At 53.2% G+C, this 27,541-nt stretch overlaps 1 protein-coding gene and 2 long non-coding RNA genes across 4 annotated transcripts; 1 reads left to right on the top strand and 2 right to left on the bottom strand.

Annotated features, from left to right (window-relative positions):
- The first annotated feature begins 919 nt into the window (after positions 1–919).
- On the top strand, positions 920–21,939 carry LOC123628720. Of its 2 annotated transcripts, none has more exons than XR_006731740.1 (3): positions 920–936; positions 21,515–21,591; positions 21,863–21,939. It is a non-coding gene; the product is annotated as an uncharacterized LOC123628720 (long non-coding RNA). The 2 variants fall into 2 exon arrangements; XR_006731741.1 differs by lacking the exon at positions 920–936 and adding an exon at positions 20,989–20,999.
- On the bottom strand, positions 5,143–6,446 carry LOC123628719. Its single transcript, XR_006731739.1, has 4 exons — positions 6,374–6,446; positions 5,869–6,102; positions 5,409–5,458; positions 5,143–5,322 (listed from the first exon to the last, which is right to left on the bottom strand). It is a non-coding gene; the product is annotated as an uncharacterized LOC123628719 (long non-coding RNA).
- Positions 21,940–25,310: 3,371 nt separating the features above from the next.
- On the bottom strand, positions 25,311–27,141 carry LOC123628718 (uncharacterized protein CXorf49-like). Its single transcript, XM_045538626.1, has 5 exons — positions 26,995–27,141; positions 26,394–26,470; positions 26,075–26,120; positions 25,422–25,471; positions 25,311–25,334 (listed from the first exon to the last, which is right to left on the bottom strand). The coding sequence occupies exons 1-4, from the start codon at positions 27,113–27,115 to the stop codon at positions 25,431–25,433; spliced, it is 285 nt and encodes a 94-aa protein (XP_045394582.1). The 5' UTR covers positions 27,116–27,141; the 3' UTR covers positions 25,311–25,334; positions 25,422–25,430.
- Between the last annotated feature and the right edge of the window lie 400 nt (positions 27,142–27,541).

The following is a 27,541-nucleotide window of genomic DNA, read 5'->3' as shown; positions in this document are numbered from 1 at the left end:
GAGAGCCTTTCCTACGCGGGTGAGAGACGCTCAGCAGTTCCCTGGAGCCGGCCTCCTTCTCCCCAGTCGCTGGTGTTCCACTGGTCGGGAGGTCCAAGACATATTCCTTGCTCTGGTCCGGACCCAAACAGTGCAAGTACAGCAGCGTGGGAAGAAATCTGTCGCCAGGAATGCAAAAGATTCCCAGCCTGTGGCCCGAGACGATAATGGCCCAAAAAGAGATCCAGTCCCAAAAGCCCAAGTGAGTGGGCCATCCTCCTCCTGCCTCCCCACACTTCCCCTCCCCGGCACAGGGATCTTTACTCTGTCGTGGGCCCTGGGCGAGTCCTTCGGTGTCCTGGGTCATTAGGATGCCCAATCGGGGTCATCTTAGTAGGGACACACATTAAGAGAGCACTTGGCATGTGCCACGCACTGTTCCTGACACTTTGCCTGTTTCCTGGATTCTCCCCAGGGAAGAGCTGGGCTGGCACCTGATTTGGACCAGAAGACCCTTTAAAGTTTTTCTGCAAAGGTTGGGTGTGTAGACTCTTGAGCCTCCTGACTCCTCCTTCCTAGCTGTTCCCCAAGCCTTCCTGGCAGGGGGACTGCACTGTCCCAGCATCCCCTGTTTTCCCTGCCTCAGGGCTGCCTGCCTGCCTGGCACTGAGTGAGGGAGAAAGTGGTAACAAGATTAAAGCCTCCAAAAGCCCCTCTTTACTGGCCACCTCACCCCAGCCCCTGCACATACATGCTCCCACCCACACGCCCTAGCGCAGCTCTGAGAAATATTTGATTCAGCTTCCAATGCCAAGGCCAGGGCCACCTTGCCTGCCGATGTATCATGGAGAATTCAACAGTGGCAAGCCTAAACCAGCGCCCACCAACTTTCAGAAAACTCACAGGCCGTGGCCTTGAGTCAGGGAGTTGTCAGGCCCAGAGGCCCTGCACCCTCCAGTGAGCCTTGTGGGTTTGGTAGGAGTGGACGGGAGAGAGGTAGAGGAGGGCAGCCTCTGGCTCTGTCATTTCTCGGGGCTCAGCCTTGCTCCCAGGATTCCCTGGCTACCCAGGAAGCCCTACCGCAGGAAGTGGGGTGCTCATAGTGCTGGGGTGCGGTTTGTGGGATGGGGGTGATTTGTAGCACCACTCCAAACTCTGAGTCCAGAAGCACCCTGTCAGCAGAGCAGAGCAGAGCAGAGCCTTTTAACTTAAGGCCTGTTCAATCCAATTGCTCCTCCCAGAGCTGGCTGTGGCAGCAGCTGTGCTAGCATGCAACCCGGAGCCACAATCCCAGGGGGCCACAGGCTCAGATGGGGTGACACTGGGGAACAGGAACAGGGAAGGCAGGCCCAGAGAGAAGGTGGCAGCTGCTGGGCCGAGCAGGAGCCAGTTGCTTCCAGCAGAGGGTGATGCTGCCTCACTTTAGAGCCAGCTAGGCCCATTGCACCTCCAGGCTGTGAGGCTTGGAAGCTGGATTCTGTGTTCTCTTTCAGGTGATCAGGAGCCACCTGTCCATGCCCCAAGACCGGAAAGGCAGCAGGAACCACCGGGAGCACAGGACTGTCCTCGGGTAATGCCTGGTCTGGCTCCTGGAAACCCAGGTCCTGACTAGATATTGGGAACCGTGTCCGGGTTAAGCTGACTTCTGTGTCGTCCACTGCTTCCTTGCATCCCTCATCCCTCGCATCCCGCATCTCACGCAGTGGGGGAGACTCGTTTCCACTGAGGATTCGTTGGTGGTCTGGCCACTGGGCTGTGGAGGGTGGCGGATGTAAGGGCCACAGGCGAGAAGGAGGAAAAGGAGGGAGGAGCCCAGAAAGTACTGATCGTTTCTCTTCCTCCGGTGTCCGCTGGGCTAGTGTGCCGTGCTGCAGAGAGAGATCGACCACCTCAAAGAGCGACTAGGTATGATGAACCCCTGGCTCGGGCTGGGGCAGGGGCTGAGACAGACCACAGTACCTTCCTGCAGATGCTGGGGACACGGGTCAGGGATGTTTTGTAGGTACTGGCGACATCAGTGTGACCGACGTTCCCGTGGGGAGGAGAACCAAGCAGTCCTGGCCCTGGAGCCTTCTGTGCATTGACAGCCAGGGGTGAGCAGGGATACAAATGTATCGGCTGTGCTCTGTGTACACTTTGCCAAGGAATCCCACAGAGCTCCTTCTCTTAGCACGTTTAGCGCTACCTCGTGTATTTCCCCCTTTCCCTGCTGGGTATGGCTTGTACGGGTTTTGTTGTTGTTTCTTTCCTTATTTGTCCTTTTAAAACCTTCTGGATGGTTCTGGGGTGCCCCAGCATTGACGAAACACTGCTATATTCTGTTCCAACTTTGAAGACACTCCCACGTGTAATTGAGGTGGTGGGTGGCTCGGTCGGTCCCAGGGTCTGGGTGAGTGGACAGGGGCTGCTGAGGTTTCAGGTTGCAGGGCTCGGCAGGTTCCCCCCAGGGACAGGGGGGTTGGTTTATGTGTCCCTATGTCTGCTGTGCCCGGTTATGCCTCTCTATTCCAGCGACCATGCAGTGCCTCGTTGACAAGTTCCAGGCCCTTGGAAATGAGTGAGTGAGTGTTACACATACCATACCTGTTCCCGCAAAGCTGGTGGCTTCGGGGGGCTGTGGCTCGACCCTGACTCTGCTCTGTTTGATTGGTTCTGCCCAGAATCTTCCTACCAGAGCAGCAGCTGGTACCTTTGGAGCCCCGGAGCTACGACCAAGGTGGTTCCCTCCGTTTCTTCTGCCACCGATTCCTCTTGCTGTCTGCTCTTGCCCTCACCTCAGCCCAGCTTACATCAAATTATCAAATTAAAGTAGGTCTCATATTGTTATATTCTGTGGTCGGCCTGGTTTCTCGGGGCAGGGTCGTTTCCGGAGAGGCGATGGGTAGGGGTCCGGCTCCATTTTCAGCATTTGAAGCTCGGTACCCTAGCACCCAGTGCTCCACCAGCTTACCATGCAGCGCCTGGGCCAGGATCTGGGTGGCAGCCCGGTGCTCAGAGTCACTGTAGCACGCTCCGTCTAGGCTCTGTAGGTGTCAGAATCCCAAGCTGAAAATCTGTGTCAGAGTCTGCACCCAGACGCCAGCCCGCTCTGTTCTCCTTCTACGAAAGAACCACTGGGGTCAGGGTCAAAGGCTCAGCCTGCGGAATCAAGCCCACCCTCTCAAGTGAGGGTTTGAAGCGGATGGTTTAAGTCCCCACTCATGTTCCTTTCGGCCTCTGAGGTCTGTGATGGTCCCACCACACGTGTGATGGGCCGTCTCCCTGAGCTCGTACCAGCCGGCACAGAAGGGAGGCAGACTGGGAATAGGGCGGAGGGCTGGTACCACGGCTGAGTAGATTTCCCAGGGCAGTCCCTCTTCCCTAGTTTCCATCCTCACCGCGCCCATGCTACCCGTGTCTCCGTCAGCTCACAACGTGGCAGTCTCCCACGGGAGCCCTTTGCTTCACAGGGGAGGCACGTCCCACCGACTCCCAGGTAGCCAGCCTTCACGTTGTCATGCCACCCACACGCACAGGACTTTCGAGACATCATATTCATGGCACACAGGATCAAGAGCCTGCTGCGGGGACTGCAGCACTCTCAGAGCCCTGGTGCCCGTCACTGGGCTTGGCCCCTTCCACCTCATCCCACTCTGTGCGCTCCTGTGTGTTTTTCGGACTTGAAGGACACCTCTTGTGAAAGGTACATCCCACCCTTGCTTTGGCTGTTTTCATCCCTTACGGATGCTTGACCACACTGCCCCCGCTCCCTCAATCAGCTCTTTCTCCCTCCAGGGAGATCATCCCCGATTAGATCCACAGGCACGCAGACAGACACACAGACAGACCATCCCTCCCTGCACACGCTAACCCCGGATGGTTTCTGCACTTGTGCCCTCTTTGTCTGGTGAACACCCAGTCTCTGGGCGATGGGAGCTGGCGCAACCTGCACTCACCTCACCCACACAGGAGTCTGTCCCTCTGAGTGTCAGGCCCGCCCAGCCCGGGACCCTCGCTGAAGGAAGGAGGCGATCCCAGCTGTCAGTGAGGGTGACATCAGAACAGGGAGCTCAGACAGACCTCATGTGGCCTCGGGAGGCAGTCTGGAAGATTGAGCTGGGACACGGAAACATCACGTCCAGCAGAGTCTGTGGCATGTGGGTGCCCGGATGGTATCTGACGGGGACTGTCCAAGGTCATTCAGACCTAGCATGCACAGGTGCCCTGGAAACTAACTGGTCTTGCCCAAGTCGAGCCTGCGGATCCCATCGGGCTGGAGACGGGGCGATTGTCCATCTAGGACTTGAGGGACGTGGAAGGTCTGATCCATAGGCCATCTGTCCTAGCTGCCAGTGGGCAGTGTCCCCGGCTTGGCCCCGAAGCACCAGAAGGGACTCAGTTCCCCCACCTGCAGCACGGAGACCAACCTGCTCTATTCTTCCGTGTCCCCTGCAGCCCCCCTTTCGCTCCACCACACCGCAGCATGTGGCTCCTGCCTCCACCCCTCCAATGAAACTAACGGGGGAGAACTGACAGGATTTGGTAACTGAGTTTCCAAGGTGAGGGCTAAAGAGGAAGTGAGGATTATTCGCCAGTTTCCGGGCGAGCTGTGTGTGTGAGTGGCGGCTCCAGAGGGAGAGAATGACTCCAGACGGAGGTGGGGGCTCTGGAGGGGGAGGCTCAGCTCAGTCCTGCTCTTTACCACCTGTTGCAATAACCCCGCGGGAAAGGCCCCGGGCATCAACCACGGAGGAGGCCAGGGATGCTGCTGACCGAAAAGAAGGGCGAGAGTGGCCAACGAGGACAGCGAACCAAGTGAGGAAGGGAAAGAGGGCTGGGAACTCTGGGAGGAGGTCGATTAGCTCCTGCTAAAGGGAAGGGTCCGGTAGTGGTGCTGCATGGGAACCTTGGGACCCCAGAATCAGACGACATTGGTTGGGACCATGAACAGGGCCTCCTAATGTGGCCGGGCAGGGACCCTACGGAGCCTAGACCCAGGGCGCAACGGTGAGCCTGAGCGCACGGCTGCCACCCAGATCCTGGTCGAGACGTTCCACAGGGACAGGGCAGAGCACAGGGTGCCAGGTAACCTGGCTTCAAATGCTACAAAATCAAGGAGCACCCCCACCCCTTCCCTCTGCAGTGACGCCCCCTCTCCCAGGAAAGAGGGCAGACCACAGAATATGCGAATATGAGAGCTAATTTAATTTGATGATTTCCCATAAACTCGGGTGAGGTGAGGGCAAGAGCAGGGGGTGAGAGGAAACCGTGGGTGAAGAAGAAACGTAGGGAACCAGCTTGGTCGCAGCTCCTGGGCTCCAGAGGTACCAGCTGCCGGTCTGGAAGGAAGATGCTGGGTTCAACCTGTGAAGCGGAAGAGTCGCTGTCGGGCCACAGTGTCCCGAAGCCACCAGCTTTGCGGGAACAGGTATGGTATGTGTAACACTCACTCTCTCACTTCACTGCGCCTGGAACTTGTCGAGGAGGCACTTCATGGCCGCTGGAATAGAGAGACATAACCGGGCACAGCAGACATAGGGACACAGAAACCCACCCCCTGTGTCAGGGGGACCCGCCTAGCCCTGCAACCTGAAACCTCCGCAGCCCCTGTCCAGTCAGCCCTGGGACCGACCCACCCAGCCACCACCTGAATTACACGTGGGAATGTCTTCTAAACGGGAACAAAATATACCAGTGTTTCTTAAACACTGGGGCACCCCAGAACCGTTCAGAACGTGTTCAAAGGACAAACCGGCAAAGAAACAATAAGAAAATGCACAGAAGGCATACCAAGCAGGGAAAGGGGGAAATACACGAGGTAGCCCTAAACGTGCTAAGAGAAGGAGCTCTGTGGGATTCCTTGCCAAAGTGTACAGGGAGCTCAGCCGATACATTTATATCCGTGCTCACCCCTGGCTGTCAATGCACAGAAGGCTCCAGGGCCAGGCCTGCTTGCTTCTTCTCCCCACGGGAACATCTGTCCCACTGGTGCCCCCGGCACCTGCAGCCCATACCTGCCCCGTGTGCCCAGCACCTGCAGGAAGACACCTAGGTCTGTCCCAGCCCCTGCCCCAGCCCCAGCCTGGGGTTCATCTTACCTAATCGCTCTTTCAGGTCGTCTATCTCTCTCTCCAGCTCGGCACACTAGCACAGCAGACACCAAAGGAAGAAAAATGATCAGCATATTCTGGGCTCCAATCTCATCGTCCTCCCTTTTGCCTGTCGCCCTTACATCCCCCACCGCCCACAGCCCAGTGGCCAGATCATCAAGGAATCCACAGTGGAAAGGAGGTGCCCTATCTCCGTGGGGTGCGGGATGCGGGTGAGGAGGGGACAAAACACGTCAGTTTAACCTGGACACAGTTCCCACAATCTAGTCAGGACCTCCGTTTCCAGGAGCCAGACCAGGCATTACCCGAAGACAGCCCTGTGCTCCCAGTGGTTCCTGTTGCCTTTCTGGTCTTGGGGCATGGACAGGTGGCTCTTGGTCACCTGAAAGAGAACACGGAATCCAGCTTCCAAGCCTCACAGCCTGGAGGTGCAAAGGGCCCAGCTGGCTCTAAAGTGAGGCAGCATCACCATCTGCTGGTGGCCACTGGCTCCTGCTCAGTCTGGCGGCTCCCACCTTCTCTCTGGGCCTGCCTTCCCTGTTCTTGTTCCTCAGTGTCAGCCCACGTGAACCTGTGGCCGCTGGCATTGTGGCTCTCGGTTGGATGCTAGCACAGCTGCAGCCACAGCCAGCCCCTGGGAGGAACAGTGCGGTTGAACAGGACTTAACATAAAAGGCTCGAGTGTACTTTTGGAGGCAGAGTTTGGGGTGGTGGTACAAATCACCCCCACCCCACAAATCCCACCCCAGCCCTGTCTACACCCCGTTTCCTGTGCAAGGGGTGCCTGGGTAGGCCGGGAAGCCTGGGAGCAAGGCTGAGCCCTCAGAATTGACAGAGCCAGAGGCTGCCCTCCTCCACCCCTCACCCCTTCACTCTTACCAATCCCACAAGACTCACTGGAGGGTGCAGGGCCTCTAGGCTTGAGGACTCTCTCGGTCAAGTTCGAGGCCTGTGAGATTCCTGGAGCTTGGGGGCCTCTGGTGTTGGGGTCGCCACTGCTGAATTCTCCACGATGCATGTGCAGGCAAGGTGGCCCTGGCATTGGCATTGGAATCTGAAACAAGAATTTCTCAGAGCTTGTCTAGGACGTGTGGGTGTGAGCATGTATGTGCAGGGGCTGGGGTGACTTGGGCAGTAAGGGGGGAAATTTAGCGGCTATAATCTTATTAGCACTTTCTCTCTCAGGGCCTCAGGCCAGCAGGCAGCCCTGAGTCAGGGAAAACAGGGGGATGCTGAGAGAGTCCAGGCCCCCTGCCAGGCAGGCTTGGGGAACAGCTAGGAAGGAGGAGTCAGGAGGCTGAGGAGTCTACGCACCCAAGCTTTGCAGCCCAAACTTTAAAGGATCGTCCGATCGAAATCAGCTGCTAGCCCACTTCCTCTCTGGGGAAGAGGCAGGAAACGTGCAAACTGTCAAGAACAGTGCGTGGCATGTACCAAGTGCTCTCTTAATGTGTGCCCCTACTAAGATGACCCCGATTGGGTGTCCTAGGGACTGAGGACTGCCAAAGACAGGCCCTGAGCAAGGGACAGAGTAAAGATGCCTCTGATGGGGAGGGGAAGTGTGGGGAGACAGGAGGAGGATGGCCTACCCACTTGAGCCTTTGGGACTGGATCTCTACTTGGGTCATTATTGTCTCTGCCCACAGGCTGGGACTGCTTTGCCTTCCTGGCCACAGATTTCTTCCCAGTCCTGCTGGGCTTGGACTGTTTGGGTCCCGATGAGAGCAAGGAATATCTTTTGGACCTCCCAAGCAGTGGAACCCCAAGGATTTGGGGGAAGGTGGCTCGTTCCAGGGGAACTGCCGAGAGTCTCTGCCCCCATGGAGAAAAGGCTCCCCCTAGGGCTAAGTCTGAGGCAGCCCCTGGGCACTTCTTCTCCTGGGCCACCTTCTTCCTAGGAACAGCCCGGGGCAGGCTGCCCACAGCAGCAGCAGCAGCAGCTCCTGGGATGCCGGGCCTGCTCCCTGCCTTCCCCCACACCACGCCCTGCATTTGCTTAGAGGAAGAGCTGTGCAGCTCTCCCTCGTCCTGCCTTTCCATGCATCAAGTGAGTCCTCTGGGAGCAGAGGTCACGAAAGGGCCGGGCATGGGAAGGGTATTCTCCCTGACAAGCAAACTCGAGTGTCTAGGTGTGTCCCCAGGTTCCTCGGGGCTGCTGGGTTGGCCTTGGTCTCCTCCTTTGGGGTAAATGCTCACCCTCATTCGTACCTCCCCGAACTCATCTGGTGACTCGGGGTCGGAAGGCAGCTCGACCAGGCCTTCCTCGGAGGGCCGCTGGGGATCCCTGCCGCCGACGCTCAGCCTACTTTTAGGGCCTCTTTTCGGGTACCCGCGGGCCCGGGCTTTCCGGGGCATGATGACGGGGGGAGGGCTTCCAAAGGTGGTCAGCGCGCCTCTACCGGTGGGACCTGCTTCTAGGTCCGGCCACACGGTGGACACTTGGGCGTCGGGGCCTTCTGAGCATGGGTGTCTGTGGACGCCCCGGACATCCCAGTCACTCGGCGGCTGCACGATGGCCACAGGCTCCTCAGGCACGTGGTACTGGTAGTCCAGATCGTCTCCCTTCTCCTCACTCAGGGTGCGGGGCCCACCTTTCGGGCCCCAAAGCACGGCCCCTCCCGCCTCTATCACTTCCTGCCGGGCCTGGAAGCCCTCGGGGTCTGCAAGCGCGCCCTCGCCCTGGCTGCTCCGCGGCGCCCCCAGATCGAGGTCTAGGCCGGGGCCCCGCGCTCCGGGGCTGGTCGGGCAGTCGCTGGCCCGCTCCCCGCCCTCCAGGCCGAAAGCGGCCCCCGAAACAGACACCTCATCGGAGGAACTCATGTCGCCGGTTCGATCTGCCCGGTGTGATGGCAGACGGTCGCCCTCGGCACGGGGGCGGTTGCCTGGGACGCAGCACGAGATGACAGGGCCTGAAACAATGCGCGGCTTCCCTTCCCCTGCAGTCCCGCGCCGCGGCCTTCTAATTGGTTCGCTTCTCCAGCTCCCACCAACCAGCGTGCCCCTTGTTTGGCAGCCTCTCCGGCCCCAACCAATAGGGACGAGGGCGGTTGGTTTGCCCGAAGCCAGTCATTTGGCTGGTGGGAAGCCCATTGGGTCGCAGGTTCCCGGCCTCGTGCTCTCGTCCCACCTCTTTCTCGCCGTCCCTCTGCCGGGCATCTGCTTTCCACTGAGAGACACGTCTCTGAGCCTCAGTTTCCCATCTGTAAAGTGGACTAAGTGACGGCACCTAGCTCGGGGGCTCTTGAGGGTGAATGAGGGATGCGAAGCGCCCAGCGCAGGGAGGATTTGCAGGGCTTTATTCCACAACACCTGCCACCCGATAGGAAGATGCGCAAGGAAGCCCACGGTCAGTAATCAGAGCTTTTAGGGTTGTCTTGTCTACATGTGGAAAAATATGAAAAGTACCCTTGTGTTGTTTTGATAGGGCTTGCGTTGAATCTGTATATAACTTTGCGTAGTGTAGATATTTTAATAATCTTCCAATCCTTGAATGAGCACGGGGTATCTTTCCATTTATTCGTGTTTTTTCTCCCATCAGTGTTTCATAGTTTTGGTGTGCAGAGCTTTCACCTCCTTGGATAAATTTATTCCTAAGTATTTTTTCCTTGCATGCTATGGTAAACGTGAATAGTTTGTTGTTAGTGTATAGAAACACAAGTGACTTCTGAATGTTGCTTTTCTATCCTGCAACTTTACCGAATTTCTTTATTAGTTTTAATAGCTTTTTGGTGCAGTGTTTGGGGTTTTCTATATGTGAGATCATGTCATCTGCAAGCAGAGGTCATTTAACTTCTTACTTTCTGATCTGGGTTATCTTTCACTTCTTTTTCTTACAATAGGTAATCAAATCGGCGCGTGGCTGTGTGCCCATGACACTTTACTGGCGTGACGGTTTGGCAAGCCAGAGCTTTCCCACCTCTCCCAGGCCCCCACACCCTCAGTCTGAGTTTATTCAAGGAAGCGGGAATCCCAAGGCTCAAGGACCCCCCAAAAGATGCTCACCGTCACTGATCCTGAAGGTGCAAACTAAAGCCACAGATCAATTTTCACATGCCAGGTTTGCAACAATTAAAGAGCTTAGCCATTCCAAGGGAGGGAGAGGTTATGAGCAAACCAGTGCTTTTGCTCACTACTGGGGCAGGGGGGAAGAGGGAGAGCAGCCATTTGGGAGGGTAATTTGGCAGAGTCTATGAAATGCAAGTTATATAACATTTACTATGTGCCCGGCTCTCTTCTAAGCACTGTAGATAAATACTAACTCATGCTCATGACAGTCCTAGGTCAAAGTACCTACTATTACCACCTTCGCACAGTCAAGGAAACAGGCACAGAGAGGTTCAGCGACTTGCTCAAGGTCATTCGGTATCAGCGGCAGGACGGAAACCAGGCGGTGAGGCTCCATAGTCCGTGCTGTGAGCCGAGACTCTTTAAACTTCGAAACACCCACTCCCTCAATGACCTGGCAGACCTGCCGGGTACACCTTCTGGAGAAACGCTGGTAGGTGTAGTGTACAAGGACACATGCAGAAGGATGTCGGTGAAGGGAAAATCGGGTATTGCTCTAAATTCCCATCAGTAAAGGAGTGGACGGATGCAACGTGGGCATGTGCGTCCAGTAGGTTAAATCTAAGCGGTTCAAAGCAACACATGAGGCTGTGTTAACAGACTTCAAAAACTCTCATGGTCGCATGCAGCAAGTTGCACAAGAATGCATAGATTTGCATGGACATTTGTAAACTGAAAAACCCAAACCGATCCTGTGTGTCATTTGGAAATACATACAGGTGTAGGTAAAATGACGTGTCTTTTTTGTTTTCTTTTTAAGCTTTGAAAGGACACATGACAAAGGCCTCACGGTGGTGGTGGTGGTGGCATGCCAATTTTCTGTCATGTTGCCCCTGGAGCTACCGGTCCCCAGCTTCCCTGAGCTGAGCAGTCCTGGTATGTGGGGAGTGCTCCCTTCCTTGATTTCCTTGAGGCCCTGGAGTGTTAGAATTTCCTTTCCTCGCCAGCCAAGCCTACTCCAGCAGCCTCTCATACCTTTCCTTCAGACTCATTCCTTTCACGCCTTCCTTCCTCGCTTTCCCACTCACGTTCACCTGTCTTTTCCGTTACCTCTGCCTTGTACGTCCTACTCTGACTGGTCTCCAGTAGAGGCCTGGGGTGTCTGAACTCTTGCCCGTGGGAAGTCAGGTCCCTGGTTTCTCTGAGTCGACACCTGAGAAGCCTACTCTGCTGGGGGTTACAGAGCAGGGTCGATTGGGTCTTCCAGAAAGCTGCCATCGTCCACGTCCACGTCTGACAGGTCCTCCACGATCCCTGCCTGTGTCTGCACAACTCCTTCTCACACTCCTTGCCATGACTTTTGAAGACACGGTGCACTGTTTCAGCCATGTCAAAAAGGATAACGAAAACCAAAGCAAAATCTCCCGTACCCACCACCGGTCTTAAGAAACGTCACGATCACACCAGTTGAAGCCTCTGGTGTACCTCTCCTCGTTTTCATTCCCTTGCTCCTTCCCTCTCCCGTACCGAGAATCCTAAAACGTTTTCACTCTTCTCCACTCTCTTCATCCCCGCGACCCTGTTACTTCCTCTTGCCCTGAGTCCTATAGATCTTTGGTGGGGGCACTAATCTCTGTCGGCCCCCAGACTTGCACCAGGATCTGATACTGGTTTTGACTTAATTTCTTGATCTGAGGCGGGGGCCGGTTTCAGGGGTTCCCTATGGCGTTCCCCACCTTGCTGGCCAGGGCCCCAGGCTGGGAGTTATTGCTCCAATTGCCAAATGTATCACTTACCAGCATTGATGTGGGGACAGGAGAAAGAACCACGGTGTAGGTCCTGGGAGCCAGTTGACTCTCTGTGAACCCATCTCTATCCCCAACTGCTTTTATTACCAGGGCCCCATGGTGACACCTTGGACCACCAGGATCTATGTCATCTCAGGCCCTGTTTCCAATAGTCCTAGAAATCTTGGCTATCCCCTTTTCCCCAGTGTACAGTCACCTCGAGGAGACGGCAGTCTTGTCTCTTTAGGGAAGGACCATGGCACAGTGACAGTAGATCCTCACCGCCTTGTTTCCAGGTCCTTCCTCCTCGGGACTCATCCGCCTCTTCAGTCAATGGGGCTGGTCTGAAAGTTGTCCAGGACCAGGAACTGAGCAGGGGTTCGTGGCTCCTTACCCGGATGACCACCCTCCTGCTCCTGCATTCTTGCCTTTTTCTGGCTGTAGTTGCACCTAGGGGGCCGTGTGTGTGAACAATCTTGCTGGCTTCTTGTGGGTCAAGCACTCGTGACTGCCCCCACCGACTCTGCCGGTTGTTACTGCAGACTAGTCTCCTGGCGTCGGTTGGGTAAGAGCCGTGCCCTGCCTTCTATCCTGCCGGGGCCCCAACCTTGCGTGAATGGTGGTAATGAGCCCAGACCTGGGACCACATTCCTTGCCCCGTCCCCACTGGCCTGCAGAGGAGGGCCACCACCGACCTCCTTAGTCGTGCTCCGGGCCCTCTCACCAGAACACTCCCTGTGGCTTTGGCCAGTGGTGTGTCCCCTGGGCGCTACCGTGGAACGTAACCCTCAGGCTGGCTCGCTGGCCTCCCATTTTCCATCCGCTCCCGGGCGGCTGCATCTTTCAACCTTTTTATTCCTCCCTCTGCCGTCTGCCACTCCCAGGCAGGCATTTCCATTTCTGTTCACGGGGGCCATGAGTTTCCCCAAGATTCTAGGGGTCAGCCTGGCAGTGGATTTCCTCCCTTTCCTGGAGTCCTTGCCAGGGTGCTAACTCCTATGACAGGAGCAAGTACCCCCCTGGGTAAAACTTGCTTATCCAGCCTTACATTCCAGGCCCCTGATCCAGCGCCCTCAACCCCCAGCCCCAGCCCCAGGGCAGTTCCCCTGGCTCCCGCCAGCACAGGCTAGCTCTTCCCCGCAGCTTCCTGGGTGTGTAATCTCTTCTCTCCCTCAGCCTCAGGCGCGCATTCCCCAGCCAGGTTATGGAGAGGAGATGGGGCAGCCCCTGAGGGCGGCGCCTGGGGCCCTGTAGGGGCTAGGGCTCTGTAGCGTCTGCCAGTGCAGCGCACGCGCTGGCGCTCCCTAGGGGAGGAAGGCTGCACTCTCCATCCAGCCTTCCCCGTCGCATAGTTCAGGAGCCTGGGTTTTTCCAAACAGGGCCCCGACCTTCACAGACCAGGGCCTGCATCTGTTGAAGACCTAAACGTCTCTGGAGTCCTGCATCTCTTGCTGTCAAATCATGCCGATACAGGGCTCCTCTCCTCAGTTGTGTCTGCTCCTCTTCTGCAGGAGGTAAGGGCCTCCCTCTAAGCCAGCCAGGAGGCCTTCTGGCTCTTACACTGAGCCCTTAACCGTGTGGTAACGTCCCTCAGTTTCTCATTATCCCTCTGCAGGGTGTCGGCACCACTTAGCCGTCACCAGCTGCTCCCACCATCCGTGTAGACGTTCTTCCCTCCCTACTGTTCAAAGGCCCGAATCATCTCACGGATGGACGAGGGTGAGACCCCGCACTGGGGTGTTTCCCAGGTAACTAAGTGTGAAGCCTCAAGCCATCGGGAGGTCACTTTGTGACCAGAGATTATCCATGCCCCACGTAACACTCAGGATGGGATCCTCTTTGTCGTTCTGGTGGTGGTGAGCCAGCCCCCAGACACTCCTGGGACCACTTTTGTGAGTCTGCGTCCTCCAGAAGTATAGAGGCCAAGACGTGACTGGATGTGGGAGATCACTGTGGGGAACCTGCACCTGAGGGATAAAGGGGGAAGGAGCAGGAGCAGGCGGGGAGAGTCCTGCGAGTGCGCGATGCAGATCTCATGCCTGGAAGAGAGACACCGGGGAAGGAGGGTCAGCTAGGAATCTCAGATGCACTTCAGTTCTGACACAGTTTCAGCCGGGCTGATGCCAAGTCCCCAGGCTCAGCTTCCCACAGCCACGTACCCCTGCCACGCTCGGTCACTGGCTGGCAGCTGCCCAGAAGAGGGGTCCTCTTGGTGCAGAGTCAGTGGGGGGGACCCAGAGAAGTGGCAGTTGGGGCTTGTCAATCAACTGTGCTCTCTGCAGCAGGAGATCTGAGGGGCGGGTTTCCTTGGCCAGCACAGGGAGGCGGGAGTCAAGGACAACTAAGATTCACAGGGACATAGGAAGTTGAGCAAGTTTAGATGGGAAATGATGGGGCTGGTGTTTGCACCCGTCGAGTTTGAGGTGCTCGCGAAGGATATGCAGAATTCTCTCAGTCATGTGCTTCTGTGGCTCCAGAGAGGGATCAGAGCTAGAGTTACAGATTTTGGCGTCATTCATTCCCTCAGCGAGCATTTACAGAAGTGCGTTTTCACACAGTAGCATCACCTTACAGGTCCCTGCGTTCTCCCTCCTGATCCTATTGCCTTCACCCTTCACAGAGGTAACCTCTATCCCCGAACTGGTCTTCATCACTTCTTTTTTCTCTCTCTCTCTCTCTTTTTCTTTCTTTATCCTCTTCTTCTTCTTCTTTTTTTTTTTTTCTTTTTTGTTTCCTTCACTCTGTCACCCAGACTGGAGTGCAGTGGCATCATCATAGCTCACTGCAACCTCAGACTCCTGTTTCAGTGTTTATACCTCGGAGTGGACTTGGTGGCTCACAGGGGAGGCAGATTTCCAAGCTTGCCAGATGGTGCCAGATTTCTTACAAAGTGACTGTGCTAAGTTACACTCGTATGAAGGATGTTTAATTGTTTCTCTACATCCTCCTCATCATTTGATGTTAGGAAACTACAAAGTTTTTGTCTATCTGATGAATGTGAAATGGTATCTCACTGTGGTTTTAATGTGTAATTCCCTTGATTAGTAATGAGACGGAGCATGTCTTCACATGTATTGGCCTTTACGGTTTTCTTTTCTATGAGGTGTTTGTTGACTATGTTTCGCTCATTTCCCCCTTGGGGTAGTTGCCTGCTCATTTGTGGGAGTTCTCCTTGTAGTCTATATTTTAATTCTTTGATGCTTTCTCGTGATAGAGAATTATCTTTTTCTAGTTGGTAGCTTGCCTGTGCTCCCGTTACTGTACGTTTTAATGAGAAGATACACTTTTAAAAGGTTTTGCACAGCATTTTTTTTTTGAGACAGAGTCTCACTTTGTTGCCCGGGCTAGAGTAAGTGCCGTGGCGTCAGCCTAGCTCACAGCAACCTCAGACTCCTGGGCTTAAGCGATCCTACTGCCTCAGCCTCCCGAGTAGCTGGGACTACAGGCATGAGCCACCATGCCCGGCTAATTTTTTTGTATATATATTTTTAGTTGGCCAGATAATTTCTTTCTATTTTTAGTAGAGACGGGGTCTCACTCTTGCTCAGGCTGGTCTCGAACTCCTGACCTCGAGCGATCCACCCGCCTCGGCCTCCCAGAGCTAGGATTACAAGCGTGAGCCACCGCGCCCGGCCTTGCACAGCATTTTTTAATGAAAAGCTCCAAACACACAGAAAAGTTGTAAGCATTTTGTGTACCCATCATCTGGGTTCCACTGGTGACATTTTATTACACTTGTTTATCACACGTCCGTGCATCCATCCTTCATTCATCCATTCATCTCGTTTTTCATGCATGTCAAAGTATATGTAGGACATCCTAGTGCTTAATTTTAATGTGCTAGAATTAAAAAAAAATTTTGAACATATAGTTGGGTTCTTTTCCTGTCTTGTTTATGGAATCCTTCCCTACCCCAAGGTCATGAAGATATTCTTCTATCGTCTCTTCTTGACATTTGGGTGTTAGAGCTCGGCTCTTTGCACTTCTATGTACATTTTAGAATCCGTTTGTCATGTTCCACAAATATCCTGTTGGTGTTTTGATCGGGATTGCACTGAATCCATAGCTCAGTTTGGTGAGTTCTGACATCTTTATAAAATTGACTCTTCCAATGCGAGCACATGGAATATCCCTCCTTTTAGTTAGGTCTTTCAATAAAGTTTTACTATTTTCCACATAGAGGTCATGTACATCTTTCATCAGATTTATTCTTATGTACTTTAAGTACTTTAGGTATTATCATCAACTGGACTTTAAAAATTCATCTTCTCTGTGTTCATGCTATTTAGACATACACTTGGTTTCTGTATATTGACTCTGTCCAGCAACTTGGCTAAATACTTTCACTGATTCCCATGAATTATCTGTTGATTCATTTGACTTTTCTATGGACACAATCAAGTCACCCACAAATAATCAGAGATTATAGTCCCTTATTTTCAAACTCTTTGCTTTCCATCTATTTTTCTTGCCATACTATGCTGCCTAAGTGTTCTAGTACAATGATGAATAGAAGTGGTAAGAGGACACATCCTGGTTTATTCCTGATCTTAAATCCTCTCAACATTTCTCCAGTAAATACGACGTTTCCTGTAAGTTCTTTGTAGATACCTTTATCAGCTTAAGGAAATTCCTTTCTATTACTGGTTTCTTAACATCAAACAAAGTCATGAACGTTTCCTTATTATACTCTTAGTGCCTTTAGAATCTGCCATGATCTTCCCCTTTTCATTCTGATGTTGCTATTTCATTTCTTTTCTCTGTTTCCTTATCCATCTGCCTGGAGATTCAGCAATTTTATTGATCTTTTTCTTTCAAATAAACGTCCATAATTAGTGATTTTGTACTGTTGTTTTATTGATTTCTCACTGCTGTCTGGTTTTATCTTTAGTTTTTACTTCCTTCTGCTTACCCTGGATTCACTTGCTCTCCCTTTTCTAGTTTCTGAAGGCAGAAACTTAGATCACTGATCGGAGACTTTTCTTCTTTTTTAATATAAGCATTTAATTTTATAAATTTCCCCCTAAGTACTGCTTTAGCTGCACCACACAAATTTTGATACCTTGTGTTTGCATTTTCATTCATTAAAAACAATTTCTATTTTTTCTTGTTGTATCTGCTTTTACCCATTATTTATTAAGAAGGGTGGTGTTTCATTATCCTGAGTGAAGTACCTCAAGAATGGAAAAACAAACACCACACGTACTCTGTAATAAATTGGAAGTAACCGACAGGCACACATGTGCAGAGAGGAAAGTAAAAGTCATTGGAAAACAGGCAGGGGGGAGGGGGGAGGAGGGGCGGGGCAAAAACCTACCTAATGGGTACAATGAACACTATTTGGGTGATGGGCACACTTGTAGCCCTGACTCAAGCGGTACAAAAGCTATCCATGTAACAAATACCTTTGTACCCCATTGATATTTTGAAATTAGAAAACAAATATAGACATTAAAAAAGAAGTGTGCTGTTTAATTTACAAACATTTGGGGATGTCCGAGATATTGTTCTGTTATTGACTCCTAGTTTAGTACTATTTTGGTCAAAGATTATATGATTGCATGATTATAATTATTTTAAATTTTGGAGGTTTGTTTTGTGGTGCAGACATGATCCCTCTTGGTAAATGCCCCGTCTGTACTTGAAAAGAATGCTTATTCTGCTGCTGTTCATCTGAGAGTTGTATACTTGTCAAATAGGTAAAGTTGGTTGATAGTGTCGTTCGGATCTGCTATATCCGTACTGGTTTTCCATGTACTCATCTTATTGATCACTGATAGAAGAATGTCCAAGTCTCCAAGTATACTTGTGAAATTGAATAATTACTCCTTTGAGTTGTACCACTTTGGCTTTAAGCGTTTTGAAGCTTTGTTGTTAGGTGAATATTAATTTAGAATTTTAAAATTTGTTGGTGAATTTTGCCCCCTTTAGTCTTTTGTAACATCTTTTTTTATGCCAGGCAATATTCCTGAAGTCTACTTTCTCAGTTGTCACCGTAGCCACTTTGGTTTTCTTTGGATTAGTGTTTGCGTGGGGTATCTTTTCCTATCCTTTAACATGTAGCCTACATATGGTATTATATTTCAAGTAGATTTCCTATAGACAGACGAGAGTTTGGTTTCTTTTTTTATGTAATCTGACATTCTGGCTTTTCATTGATGTGTTTAGACAATTTGCATTGAATGCAGTGTAGAACAGGACTGAAACAATATTTTAGTTAATTCTTGTTTTGCTTATAGCTAACAGCGAAAGTCCGCTTTTGTATACAAGGCTTGCTTGCTTAACTTATAGCTAACAGCCAAAGTCCGCTTTTGTATACAAGGCTTCCTTGCTTAACTTATAGCTAACAGCCAAAGTCCGCTTTTGTATACAAGGCTTCCTTGCTTAACTTATAGCTAACAGCCAAAGTCCGCTTTTGTATACAAGGCTTGCTTGCTTAACGCTTGGTTGCGACAGAGAGCTAAAAACATGCTCCAATGTAGTTAAAAAAAAAAAAGAAAATAAAACAACCACGAGTAGCTTCCTGATAAGGGGGCCACGGCCTGATCAATACGTGAACAAGCTTGTGAGGGGCGTATGTCCCCTTATGGAAAGTAACTGGCTGTAAAGAATTCCAGGAAAGAATATAAAAGACATGTACTCCCGCTGCGCGGGGTCCCTGCCCATGGAAAGAGACCACTGCGTTGGTACTCGGGGCTTGGACCCTAGCTCGAGCTAGTCAATAAAACTCCTTTGCCTTATTGTAGCCTCAGTGACTCTGTCATTCTGTTCCCGGGGCCGAGGGAAACCGGTTTTAACAGTAGTTATTGAAGTAGATTCAAAACTACCATTTTGCTATTTGTCTTCTTTCTTATCACCTCTTTGTCTCAGTGAATGTAATTTACCCTATTAACAAACTAAAGAAGAACTGCTGTAAGATCACCTCAATAGATATAGAAAAAGCTTTTGAGGAAATTCACCAATGATTTATGATTAAAAAATAAACACTTCTCAGAAAACTGGGAATTAAGGAGAACCTCTTTAATTTAGGATATCTGTGAAGACTACAGCTGACATACTGTTCGTGAAAGACTAAATGTTTTTTCTCCGTGATTACTATAAAGCCACAGTAATTCAGACAGTGTGGTACTGGTGCAAGAGTAGTTGAATAGATCAATGGGACAGAATACAGAGCCCAGAAATAGGCTTACATGTGTCTACGGCCACACCACACTGAACACGCCGGATCTCATCTGATCTCGGGAGCTAAGCAGGGTCGGGCCTAGTTAGTACTTGGATGGGAGAAGTAGGCTCACGTGAATATAGCTTTGACAAAGGAGCAAAAGCAACACAATGGAGCAAAGATAGTCTTTTCAACAAATGGTGATGGAACATCTAGACATCCACATGCAAAAGAAGTGGTTCTAGCCATAGACATTACACCATTCACAAAAATTGACTTAAAACTGACCACACGCCAAATGCAAACTGCAAAACTATAAAACTTCTAGAGGACATCATAGGAGAAAACCTCTATGACCTCGGGTATGGTGATGACTTTTTATTACAACACCAAAGGCATGATCCATGAAAGAAAGAATGGGACTTCATTGAAATTAAAACTTCTGCTCTGTGAAAGACAATGTCAAAGAATGAGAAGACAAGGCACAGACTAGGAGAAGCTATTTGCAAAAGACACATCTGATAAAGGACTGCTATACAAAATATACAAAGAGTACTTAAAATTCAGTAATAAGAAACAAACAACCTGATTTAAAAATAGGCAAAAGTCCTGAAGAGACACCTATTCAGAGAGATACATGGCAAGTAAGCATATGGAAATATGTTCAACATCCTATGTCATCAGGGAATTGCACGTTAAAACAACAGTGAGATATCACAACACACGTATTAGAATGGCCAAATTCCAAAACACTGACAACGCTAAACGCTGGTGAGGATGTAGAGCAGCACTCACTGCCGGTGGCGAGGCAAAATCCGCTTTAGAAGACAGTTTGGCAGTTTCTCACGACACTAAACATACTCCTACAATGCAATCCAGCAAGTATGTTCCTCAGAATTTACGCAAGTGAACTGAAAACCTATGCACCAAAAATATGCATATGGAAGTTTATGGTACTTTTATTCACAATTGCCGACACTGGGAAGGAACGGCAACGTCCTTTGGTAGGTGAATGGATAAATGAACTATAGTACCCCCAGACAGTGGAATGTTATCTGGTGCTAAAAACAAGTGAGCTATCAAGCTATGAAAAGACATGGAGGAAACTTAAATGCATATCATTAAGTGAAAGAAGCCAATGTGGGAAGGCTAAACACTATATGATTCCAACCACATGCCATTCCAAACAGTCCAAGCACAGCAGCGGGGGGAAGAAATCTGTGGCCAGGAAGGTAAAGCAGTCCCAGCCTGTGGGCAGAGACGATAATGACCCAAATAGCCATCCAGTCCGAAAGTCCCAAGTGAGTGGGCCATCCTCCTCCTGTCTCCCCACACTTCCCCTCCCCGGCTCAGGCATCTTTACTCTGTGCCTTGCTCAAGGCCTGTACTGGGGAGTCGTCGGTCATTACGACACCGAATCGGCGTCATCTTAGTTAGGGCACACATTAAGAGAGCACTTGGAACATGCCAGGCACTGTTCCTGACACTTTGCCGGTTTCCTGCATCCTCCCCAGGGAAGAGCTGGGCTGGCACCTGATTTGGATCGGAAGACCCTTTAAAGTTTGTCTGCAAAGCTTGGGAGTGTAGACTCTTGAGCCTCCTGACTCCTCCTTCCTAGCTGTTCCCCAAGCCTTCCTGGCAGGGGGCCTGGACTGTCCCAGCATCCCCTGTTTTCCCTGGCTCAGGGCAGCCTGCCTGCCTGGCGCTGAGTGAGGGAGAAAGTGTTAACAAGATTATAGCCGCCAAATTCCCCTCTTTCCTGCCCACCTCACCCCAGCCCCTGCACATAAATGCTCACACCCACACACCCTAACTCAGCTCTGAGAAATATTTGTTTCAGCTTCCAATGCCAATGCCATGTATCATGGAGAATTCAGCAGTGGCGACCCGAAACCAGGGCCCACGAAGTTTGAGAAAACTCAGAGGCCACGGCCTTGAGTCAGGGAGGTGTCAGGCCCAGAGGCCTTGCACCCTCCAGTGAGCCTTGTGGGTTTGGTAGGAGTGGAGGGGAGAGGGGTGGAGGAGGGCAGCCTCTGGCTCTGTCACTTCTCGGGGCTCAGCCTTGCTCCCAGGATTCCCTGGCTACCCAGGAAGCTCTACCACAGGAAACGGGTTACACATAGTGCTGGGGTGCGATTTGTGGGGTGGGGGTGATTTGTAGCACCACCCCAAACTCTGCCTCCAAAAGTACACTCGAGCCTTTTATGTTAAGTCCTGTTCAACCGCACTGTTCCTCCCAGGGGCTGGCTGTGGCTGCAGCTGTGCTAGCATCCAACCGAGAGCCACAATGCCAGCAGCCACAGGTTCAGGTGGGCTGACACTGAGGAACAGGAACAGGGAAGGCAGGCCCAGAGAGAAGGTGGGAGCCGCCGGACTGAGCAGGAGCCAGTGGCCACCAGCAGATGGTGATGCTGCCTCACTTTAGAGCCAGCTGGGCCCTTTGCACCTCCAGGCTGTGAGGCTTGGAAGCTGGATTCCGTGTTCTCTTTCAGGTGACCAGGAGCCACCTGTCCATGCCCCAAGACCAGAAAGGCAACAGGAACCACTGGGAGCACAGGGCTGTCTTCGGGTAATGCCTGGTCTGGCTCCTGGAAACGGAGGTCCTGACTAGATGGTGGGAACTGTGTCCAGGTTAAACTGACGTGTTTTGTCCCCTCCTCACCCGCATCCCGCACCCCACGGAGAGAGGGCACCTGCTTTCCACTGTGGATTCCTTGATGATCTGGCCACTGAGCTGTGGGCGGTGGGGGATGGAAGGGCCACAGGCAAAAGGGAGGACGATGAGATTGGAGCCCAGAATATGGTGATCATTTCTCTTCCTTTCGTGTCTGCTGTGCTAGTGTGCCGAGCTGGAGAGAGAGACAGACGACCTGAAAGAGCGATTAGGTAAGATGAATCCCAGGCTGGGGCTGGGGCAGGGGCTGGGACAGACCTAGGTGTCTTCCTGCAGATGCTGGGCACACGGGGCAGGTATGGGCTGCAGGTGCCGGGGGCACCAGTGGGACAGATGTTCCCGTGGGGAGAAGAAGCAAGCAGGCCTGGCCCTGGAGCCTTCTGTGCATTGACAGCCAGGGGTGAGCACGGATATAAATGTATCGGCTGAGCTCCCTGTACACTTTGGCAAGGAATCCCACAGAGCTCCTTCTCTTAGCACGTTTAGGGCTACCTCGTGTATTTCCCCCTTTCCCTGCTTCGTATGGATTGTACGGGTTTTGTTCTTATTTCTTTGCTTGTTTGCCCTTGGAACACGTTCTGAACAGTTCTGGGGTGCCCCACCATTGTTGAAACACTGGTTGGTATATTTTGCTCCCGTTTAGAAGACATTCCCACGTGTAGTTGAGGTGGTGGGTGGGTCGGTCCCAGGGCTGACTGGACAGGGGCTGCTGAGGCTTCAGGTTGCAGGGCTAGGCGGGTCCCCCTGAGGACAGGGGGTTGGTTTCTGTATCCCTATGTCTGCTGTGCCTGGTTATGTGTCTCTATTCCAGCGGCCGTGCAGTGCCTCTCTGACAACTTCCAGGACCTTTGAAATGAGTGAGTGTTACACATACCATACCTGTTCCCGCAAAGGTGGTGGCTTTGGGGGGCTGTGGCCCGACCCTGACTCTGCTCTGTTTGACGGGTTGAACCCAGCATCTTCCTACCAGACCAGCAGCTGGTACTTTTGGAGCCCAGGAGCTGCGACCAAACTGGGTCCCTCTGTTTCTTCTTCTGCCACCAATTCCTCTTGCTGTCTGCTCTTGCCCTCACCTCAGCCCAACTTACAGCAAATTAACAGATTAATGTAGGTCTTGTATTATCACATTCCGTGGTCTGCCTGGTTTCTGGGGCGAGGGGTCATTGCGGGGGAGGTGATGGGTAGGGGTCCTGCTCCACTTTCCAGCATTTGAAGCCTGGTACCCTAGCACCCTGTGCTCCACCAGCTTACCATGCAGTGCCTGGGCCAGGATCTGGGTGGCAGCCCAGTGCTCAGACTCACTGTAGCACGCTCCGTCTAGACTCTGTAGGTGTCAGGATCCCAAGTTGAAAATCTATGTCAGAGTCTGTACCCAGACGCCAGCCCGCTCTGTTCTCCTTCTACGAAAGAACCACTGGGGTCAGGGTCAAAGGCTCAGCCTGCGGAATCAAGCCCACCCTCTCAAGTGAGGGTTTGAAGCGGATGGTTTAAGTCCCCACTCATGTTCCTTTCGGCCTCTGAGGTCTGTGATGGTCCCACCACACGTGTGATGGGCCGTCTCCCTGAGCTCGTACCAGCCGGCACAGAAGGGAGGCAGAGTGGGAATAGGGGGAGGGCTGGTACCACGGCTGAGTAGATTTCCCAGGGCAGTCCCTCTTCCCTAGTTTCCATCCTCACCGCGCCCATGCTACCCGTGTCTCCGTCAGCTCACAACGTGGCAGTCTCCCACGGGAGCCCTTTGCTTCACAGGGGAGGCACGTCCCACCGACTCCCAGGTAGCCAGCCTTCATGTTGTCATGCCACCCACACGCACAGGACTTTCGAGACATCATATTCATCGCACACAGGATCAAGAGCCTGCTGCGGGGACTGCAGCACTCTCAGAGCCCTGGTGCCCGTCACTGGGCTTGGCCCCTTCCACCTCATCCCACTCTGTGCGCTCCTGTGTGTTTTTCGGACTTGAAGGACACCTCTTCTGAAAGGGACATCCCACCCTTGCTTTGGCTGTTTTCATCCCTTACGGATCCTTGACCACACTGCCCCCGCTCCCTGAACCAGGTCTTTCTCCCTCCAGGGAGATCATCCCCGATTAGATCCACAGGCACGCAGACAGACACACAGACAGACCATCCCTCCCTGCACACGCTAACCCCGGATGGTTTCTGCACTTGTGCCCTCTTTGTCTGGTGACCACCCAGTCTCTGGGCGATGGGAGCTGGCGGAACATGCACTCACCTCACCCACACAGGAGTCTGTCCCTCTGAATGTCAGGCCCGCCCAGCCCGGGACCCTCGCTGAAGGAAGGAGGCGATCCCAGCTGTCAGTGAGGGTGACATCAGAACAGGGAGCTCAGACAGACCTCATATGGCCTCGGGAGGCAGTCTGGAAGATTTAGCTGGGACACGGAAACATCGCGTCCAGCAGAGTCTGTGGCATGTGGGTGCCCGGATGGTATGTGACGGGGACTGTCCAAGGACATTCAGACCTAGCATACACAGGTGCCCTGGAAACTAACTGGTCTTGCCCAAGTCGAGCCCGCGGAGCCCATCGGGCTGGAGAAGGGGCGATTGTCCATCTAGGACGTGAGGGACGGACGTGGAAGGTCTGATCCCTAGGCCATCTGTCCAAGCTGCCAGCGGGCAGACTCCCCCAGCTTGGCCCCGAGGCACCAGAAGGGACTCAGTTCCCCCACCTGCAGCCCAGAGACCAACCTGCTCTCTTCTTCCATGTCCCCTGCAGCCCCCCTTTCGCTCCACCATGCCCCAAGATGTGGCTCCTCCCTCCACCCCTCCAATGAAACTAACGGGGGAGAACTGACAGGATTTGGTAACTGAGTTTCCAAGGTGAGGGCTAAAGAGGAAGTGAGGATGATGCGCCAGTTTCCGGGCGAGCTGTGTGTGTGAGTGGCAGCTCCAGAGGGAGAGAATGACTCCAGAAGGAGGCCCGGGCTCCGGAGGGGGAGGCTCAGCGCATCCCTGCTCTTTAACACCTGTTGCAATAACCCCGTGGGAAAGGCCCCGGGCATCAACCACGGCGGAGACCAGGGATGCTGCTGACCGAAAAGAAGGGCGAGAGTGGCCAACGAGGACAGCGAACCAAGTGAGGAAGGGAAAGAGGGCTGGGAACTCTGGGAGGAGGTCGATTAGCTCCTGCTAAAGGGAAGGGTCCGGTAGTGGTGCAGCATGGGAACCTTGGGACCCCAAAATCAGACGACATTAGTTGGGACCATGAACAGGGCCTCCTAATGTGGCCGGGGAGGAGCCTAGACTCAGGGCGCTACGGTGAGCCTGAGCGCAGGGCTGCCACCCAGATCCTGGTCGGGACGCCCCACAGGGACAGCGCAGAGCACAGGGTGTCAGGTAACCTGGCTTCAAATCCTGCAAAATCGAGGAGCAATCTCACCCCTTCCCTCTGCAGTGACGCCCCTTCTCCCAGGAAAGAGGGCAGACCACAGAATATGCGAATATGAGAGCTAATTTAATTTGATAATTTGCCGTAAACTCGGGTGAGGTGAGGGCAAGAGCAGGGGGTGAGAGGAAGCCGCGGGTGAAGAAGGAACGGAGGGATCCAGCTTGGCCGCAGCTCCGGGGCTCCAGAGGTACCAGCTGCTACTCTGGTAGAAAGATGCTGGGTTCAGCCTGTCAAATAGAGCAGAGTCAGGGTCGGCCACAGTGCCGCGAAGCCACCAGTTTTGCAGGAAGAGGTATGGTATGTGTAACACTCACTCTCTCACTTCAGATGGCCTGGAACTTTTCAAGGATGCTCTCCATGGCCGCTGGAACAGAGAGGCATAACCGGGCACAGCAGACATAGGGATACAGAAACCCACCCCCAGTCCCAGGGGGAGCCTGCCTAGCCCTGCAACCTGAAACCTCAGCAGCCCCTGTCCAGTCAGCCCTGGGACCGACCCACCCACCCACCCACCACCTGAATTACACTTGGGAATGTCCTCTAAAGGGGAACAAAATACACCAGTCTTTCACCAACACTGGGGCACCCCAGAACCGTTCAGAACGTGTTCAAAGGACAAAGAAGCAAGAAAACAACAACAAAACCCGTAAAATCCATACCAGGCAGGGAAAGGGGGAAATACACGAGGTAGCGCTAATCGTGCTAAGAGAAGGAGCTCTGTGGGATTCCTTGGCAAAGTGTACACAGAGCTCATCGGATATATTTCTATCCGTGCTCACCCCTAGCTGTCAATGCACAGGAGGCTCCAGGACCAGGCCTGCTTGGTTCTCCTCCCCTCGGGAACATCAGTCCCACTGATGCCGGCGGCACCTGGAGCCCTTCCCCGCCCCGTGTCTCCAGCAGCCACAGGCAGACACCTAGGTCTGTCCCAGCCCCTGCCCCAGCCCGAGCCAGGGGTTCGTCATACCTAGTCGCTCTTTAAGGTCGTCTATCTCTCTCTCCAGCTCGGCACACTAGCGCAGCAGACACCACAGGAAGAGAAATGATCAGCATATTCTGGCCTCCTCTCTCCTCGTCCTCCCACTCACCCGTGGCCCTTACATCCCCCACCGCCCACATCCAGTGGCCAGATCATCAAGGAATCCTCAGTGGAAAGGAGGTGCCCTCTCTCCCTGGGGTGTGGGATGCGGGTAAAGGAGGGGACAAGACACAAGTCAGTTTAACCTGGACACAGTTCCCACCATCTAGTCAGGACCTGGGTTTCTGGGAGCCAGACCAGGCATTACCTCAGGACAGTCCTGTGCTCCCGGTGGTTCCTGCTGCCTTTCCGGTCTTGGGGCATGGACAGGTGGCTCCTGATCACCTGAAAGAGAACACGGAATCCAGCTTCCAAGCCTCACAGCCTGGAGGTGCAAAGGGCCCAGCTGGCTCTAAAGTGAGGCAGCATCTCCCTCTGCTGGCAGCCACTGGCTCCTGCTCGGCCCAGCAGCTGCCACCTTCTCTCTGGGCCTGCCTTCCCTGTTCCTGTTCCCCAGTGTCAGCCCTCCTGAGCCTGTGGCCCCTGGGATTGTGGCTCTGGGTTGGATGCTAGCCCGGCTGCAGCCACAGCCAGCCCCTGGGAGGAACAGTGTGGTTGAAGAGGACTTAACATAACAGGCTCTGCTCTGCTGAGAGTGTACTTCTGGAGGCAGAGTTTGGGGTGGAGGTACAAATCACCCCCACCTACAAATCCCACCCCAGCACTGTCAACACCCCGTTTCCCGTGGAAGAGCTGCCTGGCTAGGCCGGGAAGCCTGGGAGCAAGGCTGAGCCCCCAGAAGTGACAGAGCTAGAAGCTGCCCTCCTCCGCCCCTCTCCCCTCCACTCCACCAAACCCACAAGACTCACTGGAGGGTGCAGGGCCTCTGGGCGTGACGCCTCCCTGGCTCAGGGCAGTGGCCTGTGAGTTTCCTGGAGCTTGAGGGGCTCTGGTGTTGGGGTCGTCACTGCTGAATTCTCCACGATGCATGTGCAGGGAAGTCTGCCCTGACCTGGGCCTTGGAAGCTGAAAGAAAAATTTCCCAGAGCTGAGCTAGTGTGTGTGGGTGTGAGCATGTATGTGCAGCGGCTTGGGTGCGGTGGGCAGTAAGGAGGGGAATTCGGAGGCTACAGTCTTATTAGCACTTTCTCCCTCAGTCAGCCCCAGGCCGGCAGGCAGCCCTGAGTCAGGGAAAACAGGGGGAGGCTGTGACAGTCCAAGTCCCCTGCCAGGCAGGCTTGGGGAAAAGCTAGGAAGGAGGAGTCAGGAGGCTGAGGAGTCTACACAGCCCAAACTTTAAAGGGTCGTCCAATCGAAATCAGCTGCTAGCCCACTTCCTCTCTGGGGAAGAGGCAGGAAACGTGCAAACTGTCAAGAACAGTGCGTGGCATGTACCAAGTGCTCTCTTAATGTGTG

The sequence above is a fragment of the Lemur catta genome, chromosome X (genome assembly GCF_020740605.2).
Source record: "Lemur catta isolate mLemCat1 chromosome X, mLemCat1.pri, whole genome shotgun sequence".
NCBI classification, from domain to species: domain Eukaryota; kingdom Metazoa; phylum Chordata; class Mammalia; order Primates; family Lemuridae; genus Lemur; species Lemur catta.
The sequence above is the reverse complement of the archived record's forward strand: the minus strand, read 5'-3'. Positions and strand labels throughout refer to the sequence as shown.